At 48.3% G+C, this 21,753-nt stretch overlaps 1 protein-coding gene across 1 annotated transcript in view; it reads right to left on the bottom strand.

Annotated features, from left to right (window-relative positions):
- Positions 1–14,749, bottom strand: part of Atp1a1 (ATPase Na+/K+ transporting subunit alpha 1) — a 28,764-nt gene extending 14,015 nt beyond the window's left edge. Inside the window, exons 1-8 of the mRNA XM_087897698.1 lie at positions 14,495–14,749; positions 5,133–5,243; positions 4,341–4,400; positions 2,512–2,715; positions 1,639–1,752; positions 1,212–1,346; positions 983–1,100; positions 317–585 (exon numbers count right to left, since the gene is read on the bottom strand). Of these exons, the coding sequence (XP_087753824.1) occupies positions 317–585; positions 983–1,100; positions 1,212–1,346; positions 1,639–1,752; positions 2,512–2,715; positions 4,341–4,400; positions 5,133–5,243; positions 14,495–14,506 (1,023 nt within the window). The 5' untranslated portion in view covers positions 14,507–14,749. The remainder of the gene's footprint in view (positions 1–316; positions 586–982; positions 1,101–1,211; positions 1,347–1,638; positions 1,753–2,511; positions 2,716–4,340; positions 4,401–5,132; positions 5,244–14,494) is intronic.
- Positions 14,750–21,753: the final 7,004 nt, after the last annotated feature.

Raw genomic sequence — 21,753 nt, 5'->3', positions numbered from 1 at the left:
GGTAAAACCTCATGAAGATGGTGGGAACGTCCTCCCATTGCCCTCCCCCCAAAACAACGAAATTTATCAAGTGGATCCCCCATACTGACCTCTAAGTTTTTATTTTCCCCCACTGTCCTGAGCTGACCTACATGATACCTATGCTTTTGGGGTTCTGATAAACCTAGGCTGATATTTCTCTGTCAAAGTTTACCATGTGATTTGGAACAAAAATAAATGTAGACGTTAGGAACTGCACAAGAGGCTCCTGGCCAAGTCCTGCACCCACACAAGCTGATCTGAGTGATGGTGACTGCGGCTGTCCCGGGCATCTTACCGTGACAGTGGCCAGCAAACCTTCGGGCACGTTGGCTACAATGATACCGATGAGGAAGATGACAGCCTCCAGCCAGGTGTACTCCAGGATCAGGGACAGGATGAAGAAAGAGACCCCCAGGAACACGGCCACACCCGTGATGAGGTGGATGAAATGTTCGATCTCTTCAGCAATGGGTGTCTGGCCCCCTTCCAAGCCGGAAGCAAGCGTGGCGATTCTGCCCATCACAGTTCGGTCCCCGGTGTACACAACGATACCGCGTGCAGTTCCTTGAGAGACGGGGAAGGGAAACGGTCAGCCAGGCCAGAGAATGCGCTTGGTTTTGAAAAGAGACCGACTATAAACGCATAGACTTCTGTCCTAACAAGGCCGAGCTCTCTGGATAACTTGCTGTCTGTTTCAAAGCAGAATCTCTGGTGAAGGGATTGCCACACACTGTCAGGAGAGCCGGGGCCATGCTAGCTGGCTGCTATCAGTACAGAGCACTGTGTGAGGGAAGGGAAGACTCTTTGGGACTTCCTGCAGCGGGTGAAGACTCTGCTTTGTTTCGAGGGAAGTTGTCAGAACAGAACCAGCAAAAGAAGGAATTGTGCTTGTCTTTTCTCTCCCTCTCTTTCAACACCCGCAATAAATGCTAAGTCATGCCAAAGAGTGCCTTTAGCCTACCTTCCACACAGTTGGTTGAGAAGAAGGCGATGTTCCTCGTCTCCAAGGGGTTCTCGTTGGTGAAATCTGGGGACCGAGTCTGGGGTTCGGACTCACCCGTGAGTGAGGAGTTATCCACCTGTGTGTAAGAGCAGGTGTAGGGTGGGTACTCGGGTTCACCACAGGCTACTGCGACCCTCAGTTCGCTGCCTACTGAGCAGAGCTAGCCAGAAGTCTCCCGGCAACCTACCTTGCAGCCATTTGCAGATATGATTCTGAGGTCAGCAGGGATCCGGTCCCCACCTTTCACCTCTACCAGATCGCCGACTACGACGTCTTCTGCGTTGATGCTCATCTTCTCACCATTTCGAATCACAAGTGCTTGCTTTGGAAGGGAAGACGGTTGACACCATTACATGGATCCCAACAAGGAAAGGGTAAAGTTCAACCTAAGACACCCAAGTTACAAGTGAACTTATCCCAAGTTACCTGAACCTACAGCAAAGATACCATTCATTATATAAAACACTGCAGCTCCAAGAGTCACCCTAGAGCCGTTCCCACTAGAAACTGCTGAGACAGTATCACGTCATACTTGGAATATCTTAACTTCACATTAATCTATGTTGTGCGAGCCATCCAAATCTCTCAAAAAGGAAGGACAAAGCAGCAGGTACCTGAGGGACCATGTTTTTGAAGGATTCCATGATCTTGGAACTTTTAGCCTCTTGATAATAGGAGAAACAGCCAGTTATGATGACTACGGCAGAGAGTACCACACCGAGGTACAGCTGGAAGGGAGCAGACAAGACTGTTAGCCCCACGACTCTTTGTAGTGGGAATAGTCGGGATTTCGGGTGGAATAAAAAGATCTGGAGTGGTCATAGCTGCAGAAATAGGAAACTCACATCTGCACGCTCATCTCTCTGGAGCCTGAGGACCGGTGTGTGTGTGTGTGTGTGTGTGTGTGTGTGTGTATGTTTGTGGTGTGTGTATCTCTGTGTGTGTGTATGTGTGTGTGCATGGGATGTGTATGTTTGTATGTGTGGTGTGTATGTGTGTCACACCTTCATGTTTATCTCTCTGGAGCCTGAGGACCAGTGTCTGTGTATGTGTGCATGCTGTATCTGTGTCTGTGTGTGTGTGTGTGTGTGCATGGGGTGTATATGTTTGTATATGTGGTGTGTATGTGTGTCACATCTTCATGCTATTTCTTTGGAGCCTGTATCTAAAATAAAATCAATTTCAGTCTCAGCTAACTAACTTGATGAAGCTTTTACAAATATTCTAAGTGAATCTATTTCTCTTGCTATATTTATTAAAACAATACTATCTTTCCAAGTGCTTCTAAAGAAACTTTTCTAGGCAGGTATAATACACCTTAGTGAAGAGCTATGCTCTGCCACCTACAAGTGGCAGCCCCAACCTACGCCAAGACCTCAGCAGAGCTGCTACCACCCAGAGCTCTGAAGGCTGGAAGAAGGGCTAAGTGTGACGAGGAAGAGAGAGGGTCTAGGCGGCCACAGTGCTCCCATGGACACACGACTCACATCGTCATTGGGCGGTTCCTCTTCCGTAGCACTTCGGATGCCATAAGCCAAGAAACAAAGAATGGCTCCAATCCACAGCAACATGGAGAAGCCCCCAAACAGCTGCCGACAGAATTTGACCCATTCAGGAGTGGTGGGAGGGGGTGTGAGGGCGTTGGGGCCATCCCGGGCCAGGATCTCAGCAGCCCTCGCAGGAGTTAAGCCCTGAGGAGCAGAGAGGTGTACATCAGACCAGTATTTATAAGCCATCACGCTCCCCTAATAACAAGAAGTTCACAGTAGGATTAGGTGCGAAACAGGCTCCCAGCTACAGAGCCAGGTAAAGCCTGCCTAACCCCTGCCCCCTCCCCCAAAGTAAGCAAGGGATTCCAGCAGACAAAACCCATTCCCTTAGGAACCTGTAATACCCTAAGACCTCATTTAAAATCTTTTTGGAACCATGGAAAATCTGAATCAGGTTGACTTTTTTTCCCCCCTAAGTTTTAGACTGAAAAAGTATCTATCTTAACAAACTGGTTCGGTTTGAGAGTTTTCTGTGTGTTCATCCTATCCGGGGAAGGGGGCGAGCCCACATACAGGAGAGCAGGAATCCAAGCGCTTACTGAGTTAACAGCCAGGCTGTCACTACAGAACTCCATCCTCACAATGGTAATAAAAACACTGGCCTGGCAGCGAAGGGCTCACCCACACGCATACTTCAGCTAACTCCCGGGCAACCTGTCAGTAACAGTGTTCACTGGAAAGGCCACTGCACAGCAGCCAGCATGGTCTAACGGGCCCGAAAACCTGTCTCAGTGGCAGACCTGAGACTCACACGAAAAGGAGAAAACAGTGTTACTTTTGTACTATCAAAATATCAGGTTAAAAAAGACAGAAGACATCCTGTCTAAAGTGTCTATTTATATGCACTTGGTGTTTGTGTTATTTTTAACATTGGTGTCAACTATTAAGAGTGAGGAAAGAAAAAAGAAAACAGCAAAAGCAAGGAATTACTCAATATCCTCATCTGACTCAAGTCCCTGCTGGGTTATTCACTGTTAGGTTAATAAAACAATGACCCAACATTTGAGCCCTATCTACACCCCAAGCACTGGGTTGGGACCTTTAACTAGCCTGCCTAATTTGGCGATGATCTCTCATAGGCTACTAACCAACTTTATAAGTAAGGGGCACACAGCACCCCAGAAAACTGACTTTGAGTCCCAGATAGCCTGCTGACCTAAGAATATAATGAAAGCAAGAAATAATGGGTAAAATGCTTAGAAGAGATGGCCAGGCCCACACCATTGGCAAGAGGGTCTGAGTAAAGCTGAGGTCCCTCTCTGAGCCCAGGGGCAGGTGTTCCAAATGCCACCCATGCAAGTCACTGCACTGGCTCTGACTGTTAAGAGCGAACACCAGACTCCTCTCAGACTGTGTTTCACAGCGGTGGTAGAAAACTCAGTCAAAAGCCCTTAGAGAGCAAAGATACAAAACACATTTTTGGGGGAAGGTGTTTTTGAAATTTGTACACATACGACAGGGTGCCCAAAGTTCTGACACACCTCCATGAACCAGGCAAACACAGACGGAAAGGGAAGGAGCCTGGCTTTGGGACCACTTTCAAAACCAGGTGCTCACAATGCACTGGTTTGTAGCACTAGAAAACAGGGACACTAATGTCCGCTCCCGTGAGGTTTCAGGGACGTGAAGTGGCAGCAAAAAAGCCCAAGTTCTGTGTGGGTCACTCAGCCAATGGTGGCTGTCAATGCTTCCAAGGTCAGATACAAAGGAACAAAACACAGCAGAGGAACTATGATTCGGTAGGCAGGCTTCGGCTGAGGACATACCCGGCTCAGGTCTGTTCCGTATTTACGATGGAGCTCATCCAGGCTGAGCTTATGGTCATCCTAAGGAAGAAACAGAAAAAAATAAGCACACACCCCAACACCAAAAGGGAAAAAAAAAGCACCATACCATCCATCCCTATTAAGTCATCAAAGACACTTTCTTTCCAGAGCTACCCAGGCTAAGCATTAATCTAACGGCTTCCTCGGTGATAGTCAATGCTGGGTGACAGATGTCCGCCATCACCTGCCACATCAAGGAGAGGCTGACACTAGATACCCACGTCATAAAAGCCTCCCTGGCCTACAGAGGCTGCAGGTCTCCAGCGCTCAGTATACTTCATAGAGAAGCAAAGACTGGGGTACCAACCACACTTCCATTGCTTCTGGAGAGTGGATGAAGAAACTGTTTAACCCTTTAATCACTTTTAGAATTAGAGGCTTCAACCTCTACAACCATGGAAGGAAAACTGCAAAGCGAATGCTGTGATCACTTTTACACCAGCCCTGTGACGGAGGGGCAGGGTGCGGGAACATACACCGACAGGTGCGAGATGCAATTATTATTATTATTATTACTTTGTTTTTGTTTTTTTTTCTGAGACAGGGTTTCTCTGTTTAACAGTCCTGGCTACCCTGGAATTTGCTTTGTAGACCAGGCTGGCCTCAAACTCACTAAACTCTGCCTGTCTCTGCCTCCCAACTGCTTAAAGGGATTAAAGCTGTGAGTCACCATCACCGGGCTTGGGGCAATTAATTAAAAATCATAAACCCTATCTTCCTCCCAGCACTTACCATGGAGACTTCCTTCTTCAGCTCATCCATGTCCCTTTCTTTTTTAGCCTTTTTGCCCTTCTTGTCCATATGCTCGGACACAGCCGCGGGCTCATATTTGTCTCGTCCAACCTATGGAAGCGGGAAGGGAGGAGTGAGCTCTGTGCAGTGTCTGAAAACTCAAGGTTGTGCACTTCGTGTGTGTGTGTGTGTGTGTGTGTGTGTGTGTGTGTGTGTCGCAGGGGGTGGAGGCTGCAGGGACATGTCGATTGGGACAACCTCTGAACTTATACTGTGTGGTGCATAAACAAAGCCTTCGATGCTGGATTACTGCCACCACCACGCCAGGCATTTGTGCCCACCCTAGCGTGTGAGGAGCAACGGGGAAGTCGTAACAGGCTTCAAAGAGCTTGCCGGGTCAACCTGCATTTGGGGTGAACAGTGGTCACTAGGTTAAAATCCCTATTCTGCAGTCTTCCACTCTGCCCATGGAAGGAATGAAACCACGTTTCCGTTAGTAATTTCAAGGCCAGTCCAGTACCTACAAGTGTTCGCGCTGTGAATCACACAGACAGAAGCGGAAGCCCTGAGCCCCACTATCCACCAGTTAAGGAAGCTTGAGGGAAGTCACTAAGTCCTGAGGGCCAATTTCCCGTCCTACAACATAAGGGCAGACAACCCGAGGCAGCGCCTTTGAGGATTTAATGATACACTAATGCCAATCACGCCGACATTATGATTAAATTCTCACTGCAAAGACGCTGAGCGAGGTTTAAGCATCTGTAGTGCTCACACAAAGACACGAACCGCATTTCATCTTCTCAGACAGAAGTGAAATGTCTAAAAGTCCCTAAAGTTTCTTTAAATAAGACACACACACACACACACACACACACACAGAGAGAGAGAGAGAGAGAGAGAGAGAGAGAGAGAGAGAGAGAGACATACGAAAGAGAGAAAAAAAAAAGGAAGAGAAGGAAGGGGAGTCTCCACCACATTCTGTAACCTTAAAATAATTTCCCCCAAATGAAAGGCCCTGGAAATGTTTTGACACAAGCAGGATGCAGGAGAAGCGGGCGCGTTATCGCGTAATTCACAGGATCCACCTACGCCTCTCAAAACTGGAAGAATTTTTAGAGAAAATGTTGATTCTATAGTTTAAATTTAGATCATTCCACTCCCCCACCCTGTTTAAAGTGCTTGAGCTATCTGCATGAAACCTGAACTTGGTACTCCAAAAATCAGTCCACAGAGCAAGAGGGCTCTCCCCTGCAGGCCGCCTCTCCCCTGCAGGCCGCCTCTCCCCTGCAGGCCGCCTCCCAGAGGGGGACACTAGTGCTTGGGGGCCCTGTGGCTACTGTCGCATGGGTCCCTCTTCTAGTTTTGAGTGGTACATTTAACAGCTATTCAAGCAATGCCCGGGAACGATCCTGTCTACATTATAATCTTGTCCCAAATGAAAATAAAGCCAGAAAGTATGTGTTTCCGTCACCATACAGTAAGAGGCACACAAAATCCAGCATTCGCTTGCGTTTGGAAGGCTCCAGAGAAAGCCTGCTCAGATTGGTGGGTGCTGGAGATGTATCCAACACCCCGGTACTTGACAGATGACTTCTTCCCTGAAAGCAGGGCACTTGAGTCTTCATCTTATCTCCTCAGAGTAGAGCAGGGTTGAGACATTCCTGACATTCTCTTGGCCATAGAGCAACCACAGCTCTAAGGGCCTCCCTGAGTGTGGCTCTGCTGCCAGAGCTGAGAGGAGAAATCACTGCATGTGTTAAATAAAAAGGAAACGAGAGGGCTTTCGCAGAGATGAGCCCCATCCCTTTACATGTCTAATGGGAAAGCACAGCTCTCTAAAGCCATTTCAGAGACGCTGACTAAGGGCCCCTTGCTTCGTGGATGTGGCCAGTTTGTACTGGTTTTTAAAATCCAGCCTACAGTTTTAAGCAAGTTCAGTGAGCTTCATGGAAATACACTTACAGGAGACACTGTGTCAGAACCCCAGCCTCACTGTCTGTAGGCTTCAGCTATTCTCAGACTCACATTTTCCACTCCAAAAGGGAGGAGAGAGATATGGGCGAAAGTCAGCCCTGGACGCTTTCCAAAGTTCTATCACCTATCACAAAAGCAGGGTTTTCGCCGCCTCCTTCACAGTTATTAAGAGCAAAGTTGGGGGAGTCTACGTTTCCTAATAGACAGCCCCCTTTATAAATTCACGCTATTTAAGGCAGTTTTAAATGGGGATATCTGTAAAAGGGACATGCAAAATTACTTAGTTTGTATTAACATACAAAATTACTTCTTCAAAATATTAATTTTTCCAGTAGGCAATGTTTATCCTAAAGAACTAGGCGGCTTATCCGATTTGGTTCTTGCCCACAAGTAAAACAAGAATTTAATGCTAGCTCTTCCTGGTGCGAATCAAGAGATACTTAGGTTCCTATGGACACCAAGAACTGTAATTTCAAAGGAGGAAAAGAGTGCGTTTGTGGTGTAGGGTAAGACAACACTGTCCTTATTGTTTCTACTAAAAACAAAGGTCACGGCAGGGGAGTGGTAAGGTGTTCCCTCTGTGGACTTCACTGACCTTAATTTCTCCTTTCTCAATCAGAAAAGGCTGACCGCTTTCCCACTCAGGTCCATAGGAGAGCAGAGTGACTAGCGCCACGGACACTCCCCCAAGTGGCTCTCTTTGAGTGTCTCTGAGGAAAACCACGGATGGGGCATTCAACAGGCTGTGCCACCTTCAAAAGGGCAGCTGGTTAAAAGGGAGTAGGCAACGTCACTAATTTTTTCCATTCTAATTTAAGAACTGGGAAGTTATAGCAAGAAATATTCCATGTGACCCTTCAAGGCTCGCTGTGTCACTATGTCAGCCTGCGCGTCCGATGGATTCCACCTTCCCAAAGACTCTCAAGGAAATTCGCTACTATTTGCTTTGGACAAAAAGGATGTTGGAGATGGAGAGAGAAAATCCTGGACAGGAACAGTAAATCGTGATTATGTAGCAAGCTTTCATTGAGAAAACACACGCGGACCAGTCCTTACAACACAGGAACAAGAAATCCCCATGACCTTTTAGCGTAAAAAACGTTCCTTCCCCTTCTTCAGCTAATTCGTCACCAACAAGAAGGAACTGTGCTTAGGGAAGGTAGGATGACAGCTTCAAATTTACCAACTATTACAATAAATATGACGATCTCACACCACACAAATCCACACTACATCTATCCATACATGCACACCACCCACCCACCCACCCACCCACCCAGTGCAGTGAAATTTTCATAAGAACCTTTCTCCCCAGGAGCCTACCACTTGAGGCCTACACAGGCAGTGAGTTACCTCTGTCCTGTGACCTTCCCAGCACCCAGGGAGCACCGAAGGTGGCCGCCTAAGGCTTCTTCTCACCATCAGTACCTCTGGTTCTACAGCCAGAGAGCTCAGAGGCCTTTTCAAGATTTCTGAAATTCCCGCTACACACTGTCCAAAGGATTCTTCCTTGAAAGGGCAAGATCCCACCTCATGTAGCCAGGTCAGTGAATAGGCTTTTAACTGTGGCCCACGTCAGGGCTCTAACCCCACAGCAGTCACAGGTCCACCCAGCAGCAACCTGTCCTTGAAGTCAGCCTTAGTCTCCTGCTCGACCTGTTAACTTACTGAAGGCATTCTGAGAGTTTGATTAGTCAAATCGGGAAAACAACACCAAACAAACAACCAACTCTGCATTGTTTCCAGAACTGAAAACAAAAGCTTTTGACCAGCAAGAGGGGTTACAGACATGGCAAAGTAACTGCCCTGAATGCTACCCAATTCACGGCCAGCCAAGAGGGTTGTGAAGACAGCACCTTCAAACTCAATTTGGCAAACTCCGCCTTGGCAGGGAAGTCAGAGACAGGCTGATCTGACTGGTTGTTACAGCAGGCTCTGCCCAATTTTGGCCAACTGTTAGTATGGGGGGAGGGTAGCATCCCTTAATTTTCCTGGTTGTCATGTCAAACCTTCAAATTCAGCTGTCTGTAAAGGTCCTCTGCACAGCGCTGTACAAAGGTCACTGTGATAACCTAGCTACACACATTACTGCCATTCCTTGCTTCCTATGGAAACAGCTTTCGGACTCATTTTAAAGAAAGCATCAATCTGACCTAGTGTGCTATGCTTCCAATTGCTAGTGGGCCTAAGTGGTTTAGTTTGGGTTCACCTTTTCTAGCTGGAGACAGGAGAGCAGTACCACAGCCTGGGCTGGGTGGTGGCTGACAAGTGGAGGACAGCGGACAGACAGTCATGGTTCTCCAGTCCACAGTGACACTTCTGGACCAGCAATTCTCTACAGAGGAGGTAACCAAGGGGGTACCCTCCCATTCCATGCCTCTTCTCACTCCTGAAGATGCACGTGCTGGGGATTGTACTCCAGCAAGGCCAGAGCACTAGGCCCTTTGTGAACTCTGCTCAGTATCGAAACTTGGGCTGTAGCCCACCGGCCACAGGGACGGGAGCCACCACCGCTCCACGCCACTGGGTTCGCCACCCATGGGAACATTACCTAACCTTTCCCCAGTGAATTCTTCTGCCAGTCCACCCCTCCAGCCGGAGTGTATCCAGGATCATTTGACAAAATAAACATTGTAAGGTATGTGAAGAATCACTATACCTCAGATTTTCTTCATCTTAAAATGCATTTCGTTCTCCCGCTTACTAAAAGCACCAAACCCGTGGGACATTCAACTTCTCCAAGAGGCCTGAATGAATCAAAAGGCACTGCAGAGGGGCCACCAGTTTCCGGTAAGTCCTGAGGACTCTTTGATAGGTGGTTTGAAACCTAGGAAGCAAACTGACTGCTGGGTTGAAGAGGGCAAGGCGCTGCAGGCCCAGAGAAACAGTCGGTGCCAGGGAAGCATGACAGGGAGGATGCAAATGGAGCCTGGGCACCCCAAATGCCCCAAGGCCTTAAATAACATCAGCATAACAGACTGGAAAGACAAACAGCATGACCCACAGATGACAAAACGTTACAATGATTACTAGTCCCCAAATAATAAAGGCTCTAGAAAGTCTGAGCTAACCATCAATCAACTTTTCAGATCACCAACAGAGAAAGAGAGATTATTGTTACTAAATGGGGTTTGAATAAAACCCGATAAGAGACAATGCCCAGATATATTTCATTGTCAAGTCACAAAGCAACAAGAGAATCAGGTCTATTGGATTAAAAAAAGAATCCCTTTGGCTCAGGACCCAAATGAAACCAAATGAGGGTGAAAGCCCGTGTGGATGTGGGGGGGCGGGCGTTCCTCTTTTCTCACTGACAGAACCTGTTATCCCAAACACCAAACAAATAACTGCTAAGGATGTCTTACGGATTCCTGACACCAGATTTCAGCACAGTTAACGAGGTGACTCACATGGAGAGAGCGGCCGCTCTGACTCCAGCCAAAGAACACACTTCCTCTCACACTCTCAATCCAAGGCAATGCGAGAAAGTTCAGACCTGACTCGGTTAGCGCCCTCCCCACGATCTATAAAAACAAAGGCGTTTTGAAGGTGCCGCATTGTAACGTTCCCTTTGCTAATTCACATCAGCAGCCACTAGACATTATTCTCTGAGCAATCGAGAATTAGACAGGGCTGGCAGGGCTGGAGAAACAGTCTGCCCAGTGCTTTGTTATCCAAACCCAGTCACTCTGATTACTGTGAGCCCATCTGATCCGACACTCGGATTTCTTCTTCAGGCCTGCTGGCTGGCAGGAGGCCCTGGACACTGATGTTCGGGCTGAGAAATGGCCATCTTACCCAATGAGACTTTCAAGAACTGAAAAAGGACCACTGATCGTGGCAAAAGCATTCACTTGGAAAGTGAAAGCTTATGATGGAAAATCCAGGCTTGGATCTGCTTGTTAAGCAAACGGAAGGGTTCCCAGTCATATCAGTGGATGCTTCCCTTGGAGGAGCAGTTAAGTGGTTCTCATTCTTTTTCATCTTTTATGTTTCTCAGGGGAAAGGAAAATTGTTCCACAGCTTTGAAGGGGCCAGGGACTCAAGGGCAGCAGTTTATGGAGGTCTGTTTGCCTCCCAGTTCTAATGACTTAGTAAAGCCCCGCAGCAGTAGCCGCACCATACACTGGCATGGTCCTCATTCTATAAACAGGGCATAGATGCCTCCACTTGCTCCTCAGGGCGAGGACTCTACCCCCAGCCGGACTGAAAACCTAAGCTTCAGCGTGATTGCTTTAAAACAAACAACAACAAAAACCCTGCTCGTCTTCAAATGAAGCAAAAAATCTGACTCAGTTCTCCAGGGCTGTTCAATAATGCCTCCCTCTCATTATTGAGTTATTCTTAAAAGAACAGTCTGATGTGCAGAGACAGTCACTTATCTGTGCACTTGTTGCTAAGTAATCCTCAGGCAGTGGTTTGTTCGGGGATGGTGATGAATGCCAAGTCTCTGCTTTAACGCTGGGCCTGCTTCTTATTCTGAAATGTGATTTTAAGCTTCAGTCCTCTCCTGGATAAACACCCTACCAGATCTTTAAGAAGCTTTTCCGGGTGGGGTGGGGGTGTTCTCTATCTTCCGAGGTTTACAGAGCTGCCTCCCCATGTCCTATTCTTCCACCCCAAGGTGAGTCATCATTGTTACAAACTTGCCAGCAGAGAACGCTACAAATTAACAAACAGCAAGCAGCCAAGACCATACAGCCTTACAGCAGGACGGAGAGAACCTTCCAGGCAGGGAACTGTTATACTCTTACACGGTATGACTGGCAAGTGAAAGGTGGAAGCAACCTCACACACTCTGCTCTGTTCCCTGGGCTTCCCAGGACCAGCCCCAGTGCTCCTGGCAGGGCTGGGCCACTTTTCATTGGGAGGACTCTGCCTTCCAGTATTTTGAGTCGAAAGTACCAGCTTTATAGCAGCCAGTGGGTAGTTAGTCACACTTCCCAGTTTAGCTCCAAAAGGGCAGCTGATAAAGTCACCATACAACCAGCATTTCTGCTGACATGTGTACGTACCCTTTGTGTGACCTGAACCTGAACCTCTTCCCTGCCTGGTCTTTAAATCACTACCCATAAACTAGAATTTCTTTTCTAGGTAACTAAGTTAATATTAAACCAAACCCAGAACTGCAGTGAAGGGTTAGGGAGACCTTCTCCTTTCCCATCTTTTATAAACTTCAAACAAAACAAACAAAAACCAACCAACCAACAACAAAAGCCCAGAAAATCTGCATTTCTAAACAATTGTGATGTCCACCTTTGGTGAGCTAAACAGTTGTGGGTGGTAGGCCTCATGGAGGATTTAAGCCGAGTCACCGGCAAAAACACTCAAAGAAAAAAAGGAAAAATCCGATTTTGTCCAGGAGTGATTCAGCAAGCTGGTTCTTCGCTTTCTTCCCAAACGTTCAGGGCCCGCGCGTTGAAAGCTAGGAAGACACACCTGAGACTATCGCCCACACCTAAGCCCGATGGCACTTGAGAAAAGGGGAGTGGGATCACAGTGACCTTAAAAGTTAGCGCCATTAAGCTTCCGGGTTAACCAGCTATCAAGAGGGCTTTAGTCATTGCGCCACCCACCTTTTAATCCCCATGTGGAAAAATCCCAACATTTCAGTATGAACTATTCCTCGGACCAGCTCAGCCATCATAAGTCATTGCGAAAGACAGGCACACATACCTGAATGCAAGCACGCAGCCTAACATCTGATTTATGAGTCCTCCAAACACCTTTTGTTTCTCTAGACATTTATTTACATCCATTTAAAAAAAAAAACCTTAGGTTAAACATCCACTAAATACTCCGTTGGACTGTTATTGTACCACTCCAGGGCATACGAGATTCATCTAAGGCCTACGGCATAGCTGACTTAAACATCTGCCTGGCTTATTTATTACCAACACCCCAATTTCTTCTGAAGGGTAACTGAAGAGCTCTGTACATAAAGTCACGATTAGGAGACGTGTAAGCTTTAGAGCAACAGGTTGCTCAGCACCTGTAGTCACCAAACAACCATTTGACCTTGAACAAGCCACTTCACCTTCCCAGGCTTTGGTGTGTGTCTTTGTACTCCGTAAAAGCCACCCAAGGTCTCCACTTCACAAAGATACTTTTTGTGGGGAGAGGAGAGGAAAGGGGTTATAATGAATGTATGGTTTATAGGAATAGCCTAGATGGTGTATGTAGGATGGTGCTATACACGCGTGCCCTTTCCTTCCACGGGAAGTGGGGCCAGGCAGGCAGGCAGGCAGCTCTTGGCTCTGAGGCTGCAGAAGCCAAGGCCCACACTGGGCTCTCCCACCGTCCCTATCCACCCTACCTGGCTCAAGTCTTGTAATTACCACCTTGAAAATTCATTTAGTCTCTAGAGAACAGGCTTCATTCTGCCCCATCTCAGTATACAGGTGCCTTAGGACCTGCAGAGTGTCTATCGCCTGTCTGCTTGGCCAGCCCAGTAGAGGATGGAGTGGATTCTCCCACCTGTATTCTTATGACTGTTGCTTTTTCACCCTAGGAACTGATATTTTCGGGGTTATTTTGGGTTATAATTTTTATCCGCTGGATTTGAGCTGTTTTGAGGTCAGGAGCTAATTCTTCTGAGGTGGGTAGGAGTACTCAAGGTGGGAACGTGGTCGTGTCCCGGACCCCTCATTCCCTTCGGGAACAGTTCTTGGGAAAGATAGCAGTGTAAGACGCAGGCATGGCTTTTCTAACCACCAACTGCCCAGTCTCCAGTCCTTTGTCAGACTGACTATACCCAGCGACCCTGGCCTCCTTCAAGAATCAACCTCCTGACATAAATTCACACACCCCTCCCCAACGTTAAGAAGGCAACACCAGCTACCAAAGGCTCACCCTGTTATGGAAAGTGACCCATTTTAAAGATACCTTAAAGGCTATCTTAAGGTTGTGAAGTCACACCCTGGCACCAGCTTCGCTGGGCTGGCTCTACAGTAAGGGGAAGCCAGTTTTTTTTTTTTTCCTTTGGGGGAGGGCGGTCGCCTCTGCGGGGAGCTGGCCGAGCCCCAGCGCCTCCAGGAGAAGGGAGTATCGACCCGGAGGCTGCCCTCGCCGGCGCCGGGCCGCGGCGAGAACCGCCACCGCGAGGGGGCCCTGGCGGAGCTCCCCGGGGGGAAGGGGAGGAGCACTCCTTCCCCTGGGCACGGAAAGAGGAGGGAGAAAGGAAGCACAAGGCGCGCGGTGAGGGCGACCGGAGGGCGCAGGCAGAGCAGGCGCACGGCTCGGGGATGCCGCCCCGGGCGCTCCCCCTCCGGGCCCGCCGCCGGCGCTCAGCGCCCGCCCCTCGCCCGCTCCTCCATTGCCAAGAGCCCGGTCTCCAAGTTGCTTCCTCTCTGGTCCCCTCCCGCGGCCTGGGCTCGCCCGACACTCACCCCCTTCCCCATGGTGGCTGCGCTGCGGGCCCCGCGCCGGGTCCTGTGGCTGGAGACTAGAAAGAGAGAGCAGCTCCCGGCCGGGAGAGCGGGGCCGGGGGAGCCGAGAGGCGGGAACTAGGGCTGCTGCGGGAGGAAAGAGGGAGGACGGCTGGCGCCCCGGACCGAGGCCGCTGCTGCTGCCGCCGCTACTGCCGCCGCTGCCACGTGTCCGCCTCCTCCCGCCGAGGCTCCGCGCCCCAGACCCAGCCGCAGCTCGAGCCCGCGCCTCCTCCTCACTTCCTAAAATATGCAACCTGCGTGATGGCTCCGCCCACGCGTGCACGTCACCGTTACCGGAGCAACCTGACACCGGCTCCAGCTGGCTCCACCCCCGTCTCTAACCCCACCCCGTCGGGCCGGGACCGCGCTAAGAGGCTGCCAGCCCCGGGCTCCCGGCAGGAGGGCGCCGGAGCCCAGGGCGCGCGTGTCCGGGTCTCGCGAGGGCTGCTGCGCGCCCGCCTGCGGGACAGCGGAGACCGGAGTGAGCCGCCTGCCGAGTAAAGCGTAAAAAGTCCGCAGTGGGTGCGGCGCAGGGGAACTGGGCTAGCCCACTCAGTCAGCTTAGCTTTTCTAGAGCGTCAGGGATCTCAAGGGGCCCGGGTTGGACTGCAGCTGCGTGACTCCGAGGGACTCCTTTCTGCGTAATGCAAGCCGGCGTCCATCTGCCAACGTCCACCCCAGGCTCTTGATGCCTTCCCTTTGCTTCTTTCATCTTTTATCTTGGGGTCCTCTTACTACCCGTCAGTCCTCCACTCTAGTGGAGAAGCTTCCGACCACACACACACACACACACACACACACACACACACACGCACGCGCGCGCGCGCGCGCATGCCGCATACACTTCCTTCCCTTCAAGACCCCAAAATGACTATCCGAAAATACAGTCAGTAAGGAAATTCATTCACAGCGCCGTGTGTGAATGAAACCTTGTGAAAAGAGGAGCTGGATGGTAACCTGATTGTCCTAGGGATTCTCCTTTTTAGGGAGTGAAACCTGAAACCCAATGAAACGCCCATTTTTAGTAAAAGGGGTGACTCAAAGGGGATATGTTTTGAAGACCTGTGAGTGGGGCTCCCATAGTCCTACCTTCTGCAGGGTATCCTTGGCTAACCAGAGGAGCCCATCAGTTCCTCTACGATTCCATTCCACGCAAGCCCCTGGCAGTTGCAGGATGGGGCTTCTTTCTGTAGTTTCAGGCTGCTTAGCAGGCCCTGCAATGACTGAAGTTCAACATTTGAAAAGCAAAGTATTATTATTATTATTATTATTATTATTATTATTATTATTAATGTCAAGAAAGCAAGCGCTCTGGGAAAGCACAGGATTCAGAGGAGAAACTTGCTTTCCTTCTCTGGAAACTCCTATGAGAAGCAAGGGAAACATCAACTCTTTAGTGAGATAGAGACCTATCAATTTCACGGGTCAGTTCATTGTAAGATGTGGGGCTTGCAAGAGGGGGGAGGGGAAGGAGAAACACCCAAACAGCCGCTGTGTTATCGGTTATTTCATAGAACAATTCTTAGCACTTCTTAGAAACAACTGTTGCTTTTAGGAAAATGCAGCTTTTTATCTCCTCAGGTATGATAGACTTGATCAGTTCAGGCCTCGGAGAGCAGAGGGACTGTAAGTAGAAATCAAAACCATGATTCTGGGGGAAGAATCCCCCAGTCCGGAGCAGCAGCCCCAGCCTTGTTAGTTACATAGAGTGTTATCTACTTCCTGTCGTGGCCTGATCATTGCTACTGTGCGGGAGGCTTTGCTTGATGAAGATCTTAATTTAAGATTAATTACCTGTAGGCCCTGATGGGAAAAACACAACAACAAAAATGGAGAAAGCGCACGCCTGCATTGTAGTTTTCTTACTCATATCATCCATTTATCCAACAAAACAAGCCCTGATTGGTTGAGGCGTCGCCTTGTCTCTGGAGCTGTTAGCTGGCAGTTATGGGTCCCTGATGTCCATTCAGGAGGCCTGGTTCAAAGGTGGAGAAAGGGCAAAATAAGTACGAACTTTTAATTAAACCCTATATTTTGCTTCGGGCTCTATGCAATAGGTTTTTGTTTTGTTCTGTTTTAACCTGCCCTGGGGTTCTTACACGGCTCCACATGGAATAGTGGGAAACTGGGGAGACTTGGCTTTGAAATTGGAAACTGAAACCATCTTTGAACTTCATTCATACTCTGGTGTCTGAACATAGAACCAACTTCCCAGGCAGCGAAAAGGCTATGGAAAGACTCCTTGCCTGGCTGAGATGCAGAGCTACGACTGTGGGTATAGAACCAAGTGAAAGACAGGTGTGGATAAGATGGAAATGCGGAGGCCTCAGGTGTAAGAGGACGCATTTTCCAGGGAAGAGGGCTGAAGGTCTTTTCTTGAAAGGGTTGAAAGGGACCCCCGCTCCTCTCCCATTCTTAGGAGAGATTTCTGAATGAAATCTTAGACATCAAAGACGGACACGCTCCTCGTTTTATGAGGAAGAAACTGAGATTCAGGGAAGGATGAACATTGGACCTCCAGACACTGGCAGGACATTTGGGTACCCTTCCCAGATCCTAGTAACAGTCTGGTCCAGAGGACTGCTGTTGATGATGGGAGAGAGAGCCGGCCACCTAATATCTCCCCTCCTACTTCTAGATGTATTAACTCTTTGTAGCTGCTAGCTTGAGCATCATTGAATGGATGGGATTAGACTCCGTATTTAGGGACTGCAGGGTTGCCAGTATGGTCTGGATGCCTCCAGGCTCTGGTCACAGCTAAGGAGGGCTGACCCAATCGCTGAGAACAGAGTCAGCAGATGCATGAAAAATATGATGCAAGTCGGCGTTCTGAGCCAAGAACATTAGCACTTAGAGTGAGCACTTGCAGAATTGAATAAACACAACGTTGCAATTAAGGACTTCAGAAGATGGCTTGGAGCCCACAGCTAATTAGCATTTTCTATAGGAAGCAAATATTTGGGACATCAATGAGCTAGGAATTTGGGATGATGAGATTTTCCTTGGCCTCATTCGCCCTAGAGTTAGCATGTAAACAATTATGAGTGTCCCTCTTTATGCGGTACCGGTTCCCAGGCTCCCCAGAGAACCCCTCGCTTACCTTAAAGCCAACTGTGTTTATCAACGGAAAGGTTCCTCGTAGCTTATTTCTACCCCTCCATGGAAAATCCATTTCCTCTCTCCTGTTTGACAGCAGATGGAGTGTTGCCTGCTTGCCTGTTAATTTTAAAAGTCACACCTACATTGTTATTTAGGGTGCATGCCACCGCATCCATGAGGACAACCTACAAAAGTTGGCTTTCTCTTTCCACCTGGTGGGTACCAAGGATCGAAATGAAGTTGTCAGGTTTGGCAGCAAGCACCCACTGAGCCCTTTTCCCACTTGTTACCGCCTACTTTAAAAGCACTGAGAACTGACTTCCGGTTCCTTTAAGCTTCCCTCCCAAATCCCATGTATCTTTTGAAAGTTCTTTGGTGTATCTTCACGTACTAATGGCTGGGAAAGACTTCAAGTTTTACCTCTGGGAGTGTTGAAATTTCAGCAGATAATGGGTGACCATCATAGATGATTGCCGACCACAACAGCATCCTTCTAATGAAACTGTCATTTAAGTAATTTGTTCTTATTAAGAGCAGCATTTGCAAAGTAAAACAGTATAAAGGTCTTTTCACTGTTTCTTGTGTGTTCTACTTTGGTTCTTGAGTTTACAAATGAGGATCCTATCATCTAATGCTTCTGTTCCCTTCATTTCAACCCCAAACACTATGAAACAGTGTAGGGTTCTTGCAGCTAAAAATTCAACAGCCATGGGGGAACGGCAAAGACAAACGGCAACAAAGAAGGGGCCTGGGACTCGGAAACACTCTGTTCCTAGAGTTCCATTTTCAGCCATCTGCATCTGGGTGCAGCTTCAGGCAGGCTTATTCCATGGGGGCAAGTCCTGAGTCAAGAAGAGCAGCGTGCGTGACTGTCACATACTTCTGCATGCCTTCAGGAGGGCAAAGCCATGCCCTGAGGAAACAAATGCCATCCCTGGGCTAGGTGGGTTTGCTATTGGCCTGAAAACCTTCTGTACAATCAAGAGTGTTCTGTGGAGGTTGGTTCTATTGAGAGCAAAATGCTTCTAGACATGCCAAAACACGGGAGTGGTGTGTGAACACACAGATTTTCTTTGGAAAGAGCTACCTTAAGAGGAGGGACTACAGAGCCATCTCGAAGTAGTTTGATTCTTTAAACTACTATAAGAGTCTAGAAGCTCTCGTCACAGCCATAGAAGTAACGGAAAAGTAGGTCAGGCATGAAAATAGTAACCAGCTCAAACTGTTCCTAACAGCTTATGTTTAGCCAGGAGGCTGCCATTTTGGTGATGGATGGATGACCCCCATGTGTGATCTCTTATGAGGAAGTTTCTAGGATGTGTTTTCTCTTTTACTTTCTCTCTCACAAAGAGCCTTGTCTAACCCATAACTCTGGTACTCTTGTGTTAGTCAACAGAGATTCGAACCATTTTCCACAAAATCAAAAACAACACACCAAATGTCCCCAGAATAACTAGTATTGCATCTCTAGGCATATTACAGACCCTGACATAATAGTGCCTGATGTTAATGTGTAAAGACTAAAAGGAATTCCCCATCCTTGAAGAACTGCCCATTGAACATGAAGGAAAGACATAGGAGGAGATGTTAGTACCATGGTGAGAGGCACTGAACCTCAGCAAAGCATCGCCAGGGCACAGACCAGGAAACAGACAGCTCTGCTCAGAAAATTGGGAAACATCCCTGACCGGACCTTGAGACACAGAGAGCAGTTCCCTGAGTGTATTTGGAAGGAACAGGAAAACGCATATCAAACATAGCATGTGGGCAAACTCTTCAGAACATAAACCTGGTCTTCTGGAGGATGGGTTAGCACTCACGGTTGGAGCCTTGACCAAGAGGGAGAGTAGCAGAGGGTAGCTTGTTGGGAGTGGTAGCGTACAAACTGTTGAGGAATTAGAAGCTATCCAGGGCCTTGAACTTTATTCTGTAGGCTACAGGGAAATGTGGCAGGGTTTTGAGAAATGCTGTGGCTTTGAAAAGATTTTTTTTTTGACAGAAGAGAGAGCATGTGTGATTCCCACAGCCACCCTGCCCACCAATGTTGCCCTAGTCCTGTTGAATTCAGACTCTCAAGACATCTGTTTCTCCTTGTACCTTTGAGATGGCTTACTCATTTTATTTTCCCTTTTTTTTTTAAAAAAAAATAAAGCACATACAGTAGCTCTTAGTTTTCATCATCACCCCGATTATTTACTACTTCCTCCCAACAGAGCCTTCCAAGTCGCTAAGGATGGAAGCGAAAACAAGGTGGAATTGGGGCATCCCTTTCACAATCAGTTAACACAACTCCCTAGCCCCCAAAGAGAGCACAATTTGCTGGGAAGTCAAGGCATTTTTTTTTCTTCTGGTTTCCTGATACGTGTTGTTAAGTGAAACTCCCAAATAGACTAAAGGCTTTCTGTTGTTGCTGGCATTGCCAGAAACCAGGGTTTAATGCAATCTCAGTGACTAAAGACAACTTAGGCCAACTGGCAACCAACTTCACAATAAAGACTGGAATTACAGGGGCTGGAGGAAGGAAGAAGAGTCCAAATTAATGAATAATTTAGCTTCATTTGCCCAAAGAGCGCAAGCTATATTTGTTCCCTGTGGCAATGAATTTTAGAGCGTTTTACTTTCTTGAAAGGTCCCTGCCTACCAAACATTTGATATTTGATGGCAGACATGACCGTATAGGTGGTGGTGGGGACAGTGATGATGGTGACAATAATTAGGGTGATCTTCTAGATGTCAATGATAGTGATGAAGGTGGTGGCGGTGGATGGTGGTGATAGGAATGCTGATGAAGAGGCAGAGAGAGATGCTGCTGATGGTAACAGAGATGCTGACGGTGGTGGAGATGCTGACGGTGGTGGAGATGCTGACGGTGGTGGAGATGCTGACGGTGGTGGAGATGCTGACGGTGGTGGAGATGCTGACGGTGGTGGAGATGCTGACGGTGGTGGTGGTGGAGACGATAGACCCCAAACTCTTGATCCCAATAGCATCCCAACCACATACCTTTCCCACACAATAACAGTGTTTTCAGCATTCGCAAAGTCACATGACTTATTAACTACATCACTGTATGGCTCTAGGGGCTTAGATTTAACACTGACACACTATACGTGAAGCACTAGTGCATTGCCACTATTAGTGACGATTCTAAAAGTGCAAAGAATTATCTTGATTCCAAACACTTGCTCAGCCTGGAAGACACAAGGGCCCGAGAAGGATGAAGATCCGTAGACGTGGAAGCGAAAGAGGAGGGAGTGAGAACAGAATCGGCTTCTGCTTTCCATCCTTCCCTCCCGATCTCCATCCCTCACCCAACAGCCTAGCTACTGACACACAGCCAGCTGGCCTCCGCTGAGTCGGGTGGTAGAGGTCACCCAACACCTTGCCTATCCGAAGAGCTGGTGATTGCCAACCCTGTTAAGGACCAGGGGAATACGGCCACCAAAATGTCACAGCTGCAGTCCAGACAAGAGATTTTCGCCTTCAGAGTGAGAGGGGCCTGAAAACCTAGGGTCCTCATGGCAGCCTTAGGGAAAAAATTACATTGTCACATTGTCTCCAAATGCGATTGAAAACCTTTCCTCATTTTTCCTTTTTCCAAGAAGAAGAAGATGCCATCTGCTAATAAAATCGCTAATTAACTGAGGAGAGCTACTCTAGCTTCCTAAGAGCAGACCCACGGGGGAGCTGAGTTACAGGCCCGTGGCTTCTGTTTCGGGAGCCAGCAGCCACACCATGCCAGGCAAGCATCGTGCTTGGGGCTGGAGCTGCAGGGAGCTGCTTCAGGCCAGGGACACACACCCTCCTCCTATGGCTCTAATCTCATAAACAGAAGTGCTCAAACTCAATATGTTCTCTTCCCCTCTCATTTTTCATAATGGAAAAAAAAAAGGCACTGTGAAAGTTTTGAATTAAGAAGCAGTTGCCATCTGGGTAATTGAATTCCGTTTGAAGCAGGCCACCTGGTTCCCATCAGCTGCTCTTGGCAGGTATGGAGGGATCCGCACAAACCCTGCCTTGACTTCTAAACACAGGCTTGCTGGCATTCCGTGAGCAGCAGAGAGACCTTAAATTCTGAGCAGTGACAGGGCCTTATATCAAGTTACCTCGGTGCACGG

This window comes from Myodes glareolus, chromosome 17 (genome assembly GCF_982192425.1).
Source record: "Myodes glareolus chromosome 17, mMyoGla1.1, whole genome shotgun sequence".
Lineage (NCBI taxonomy): Eukaryota > Metazoa > Chordata > Mammalia > Rodentia > Cricetidae > Myodes > Myodes glareolus.
This window is presented reverse-complemented; position numbering and strand designations above follow the sequence as displayed.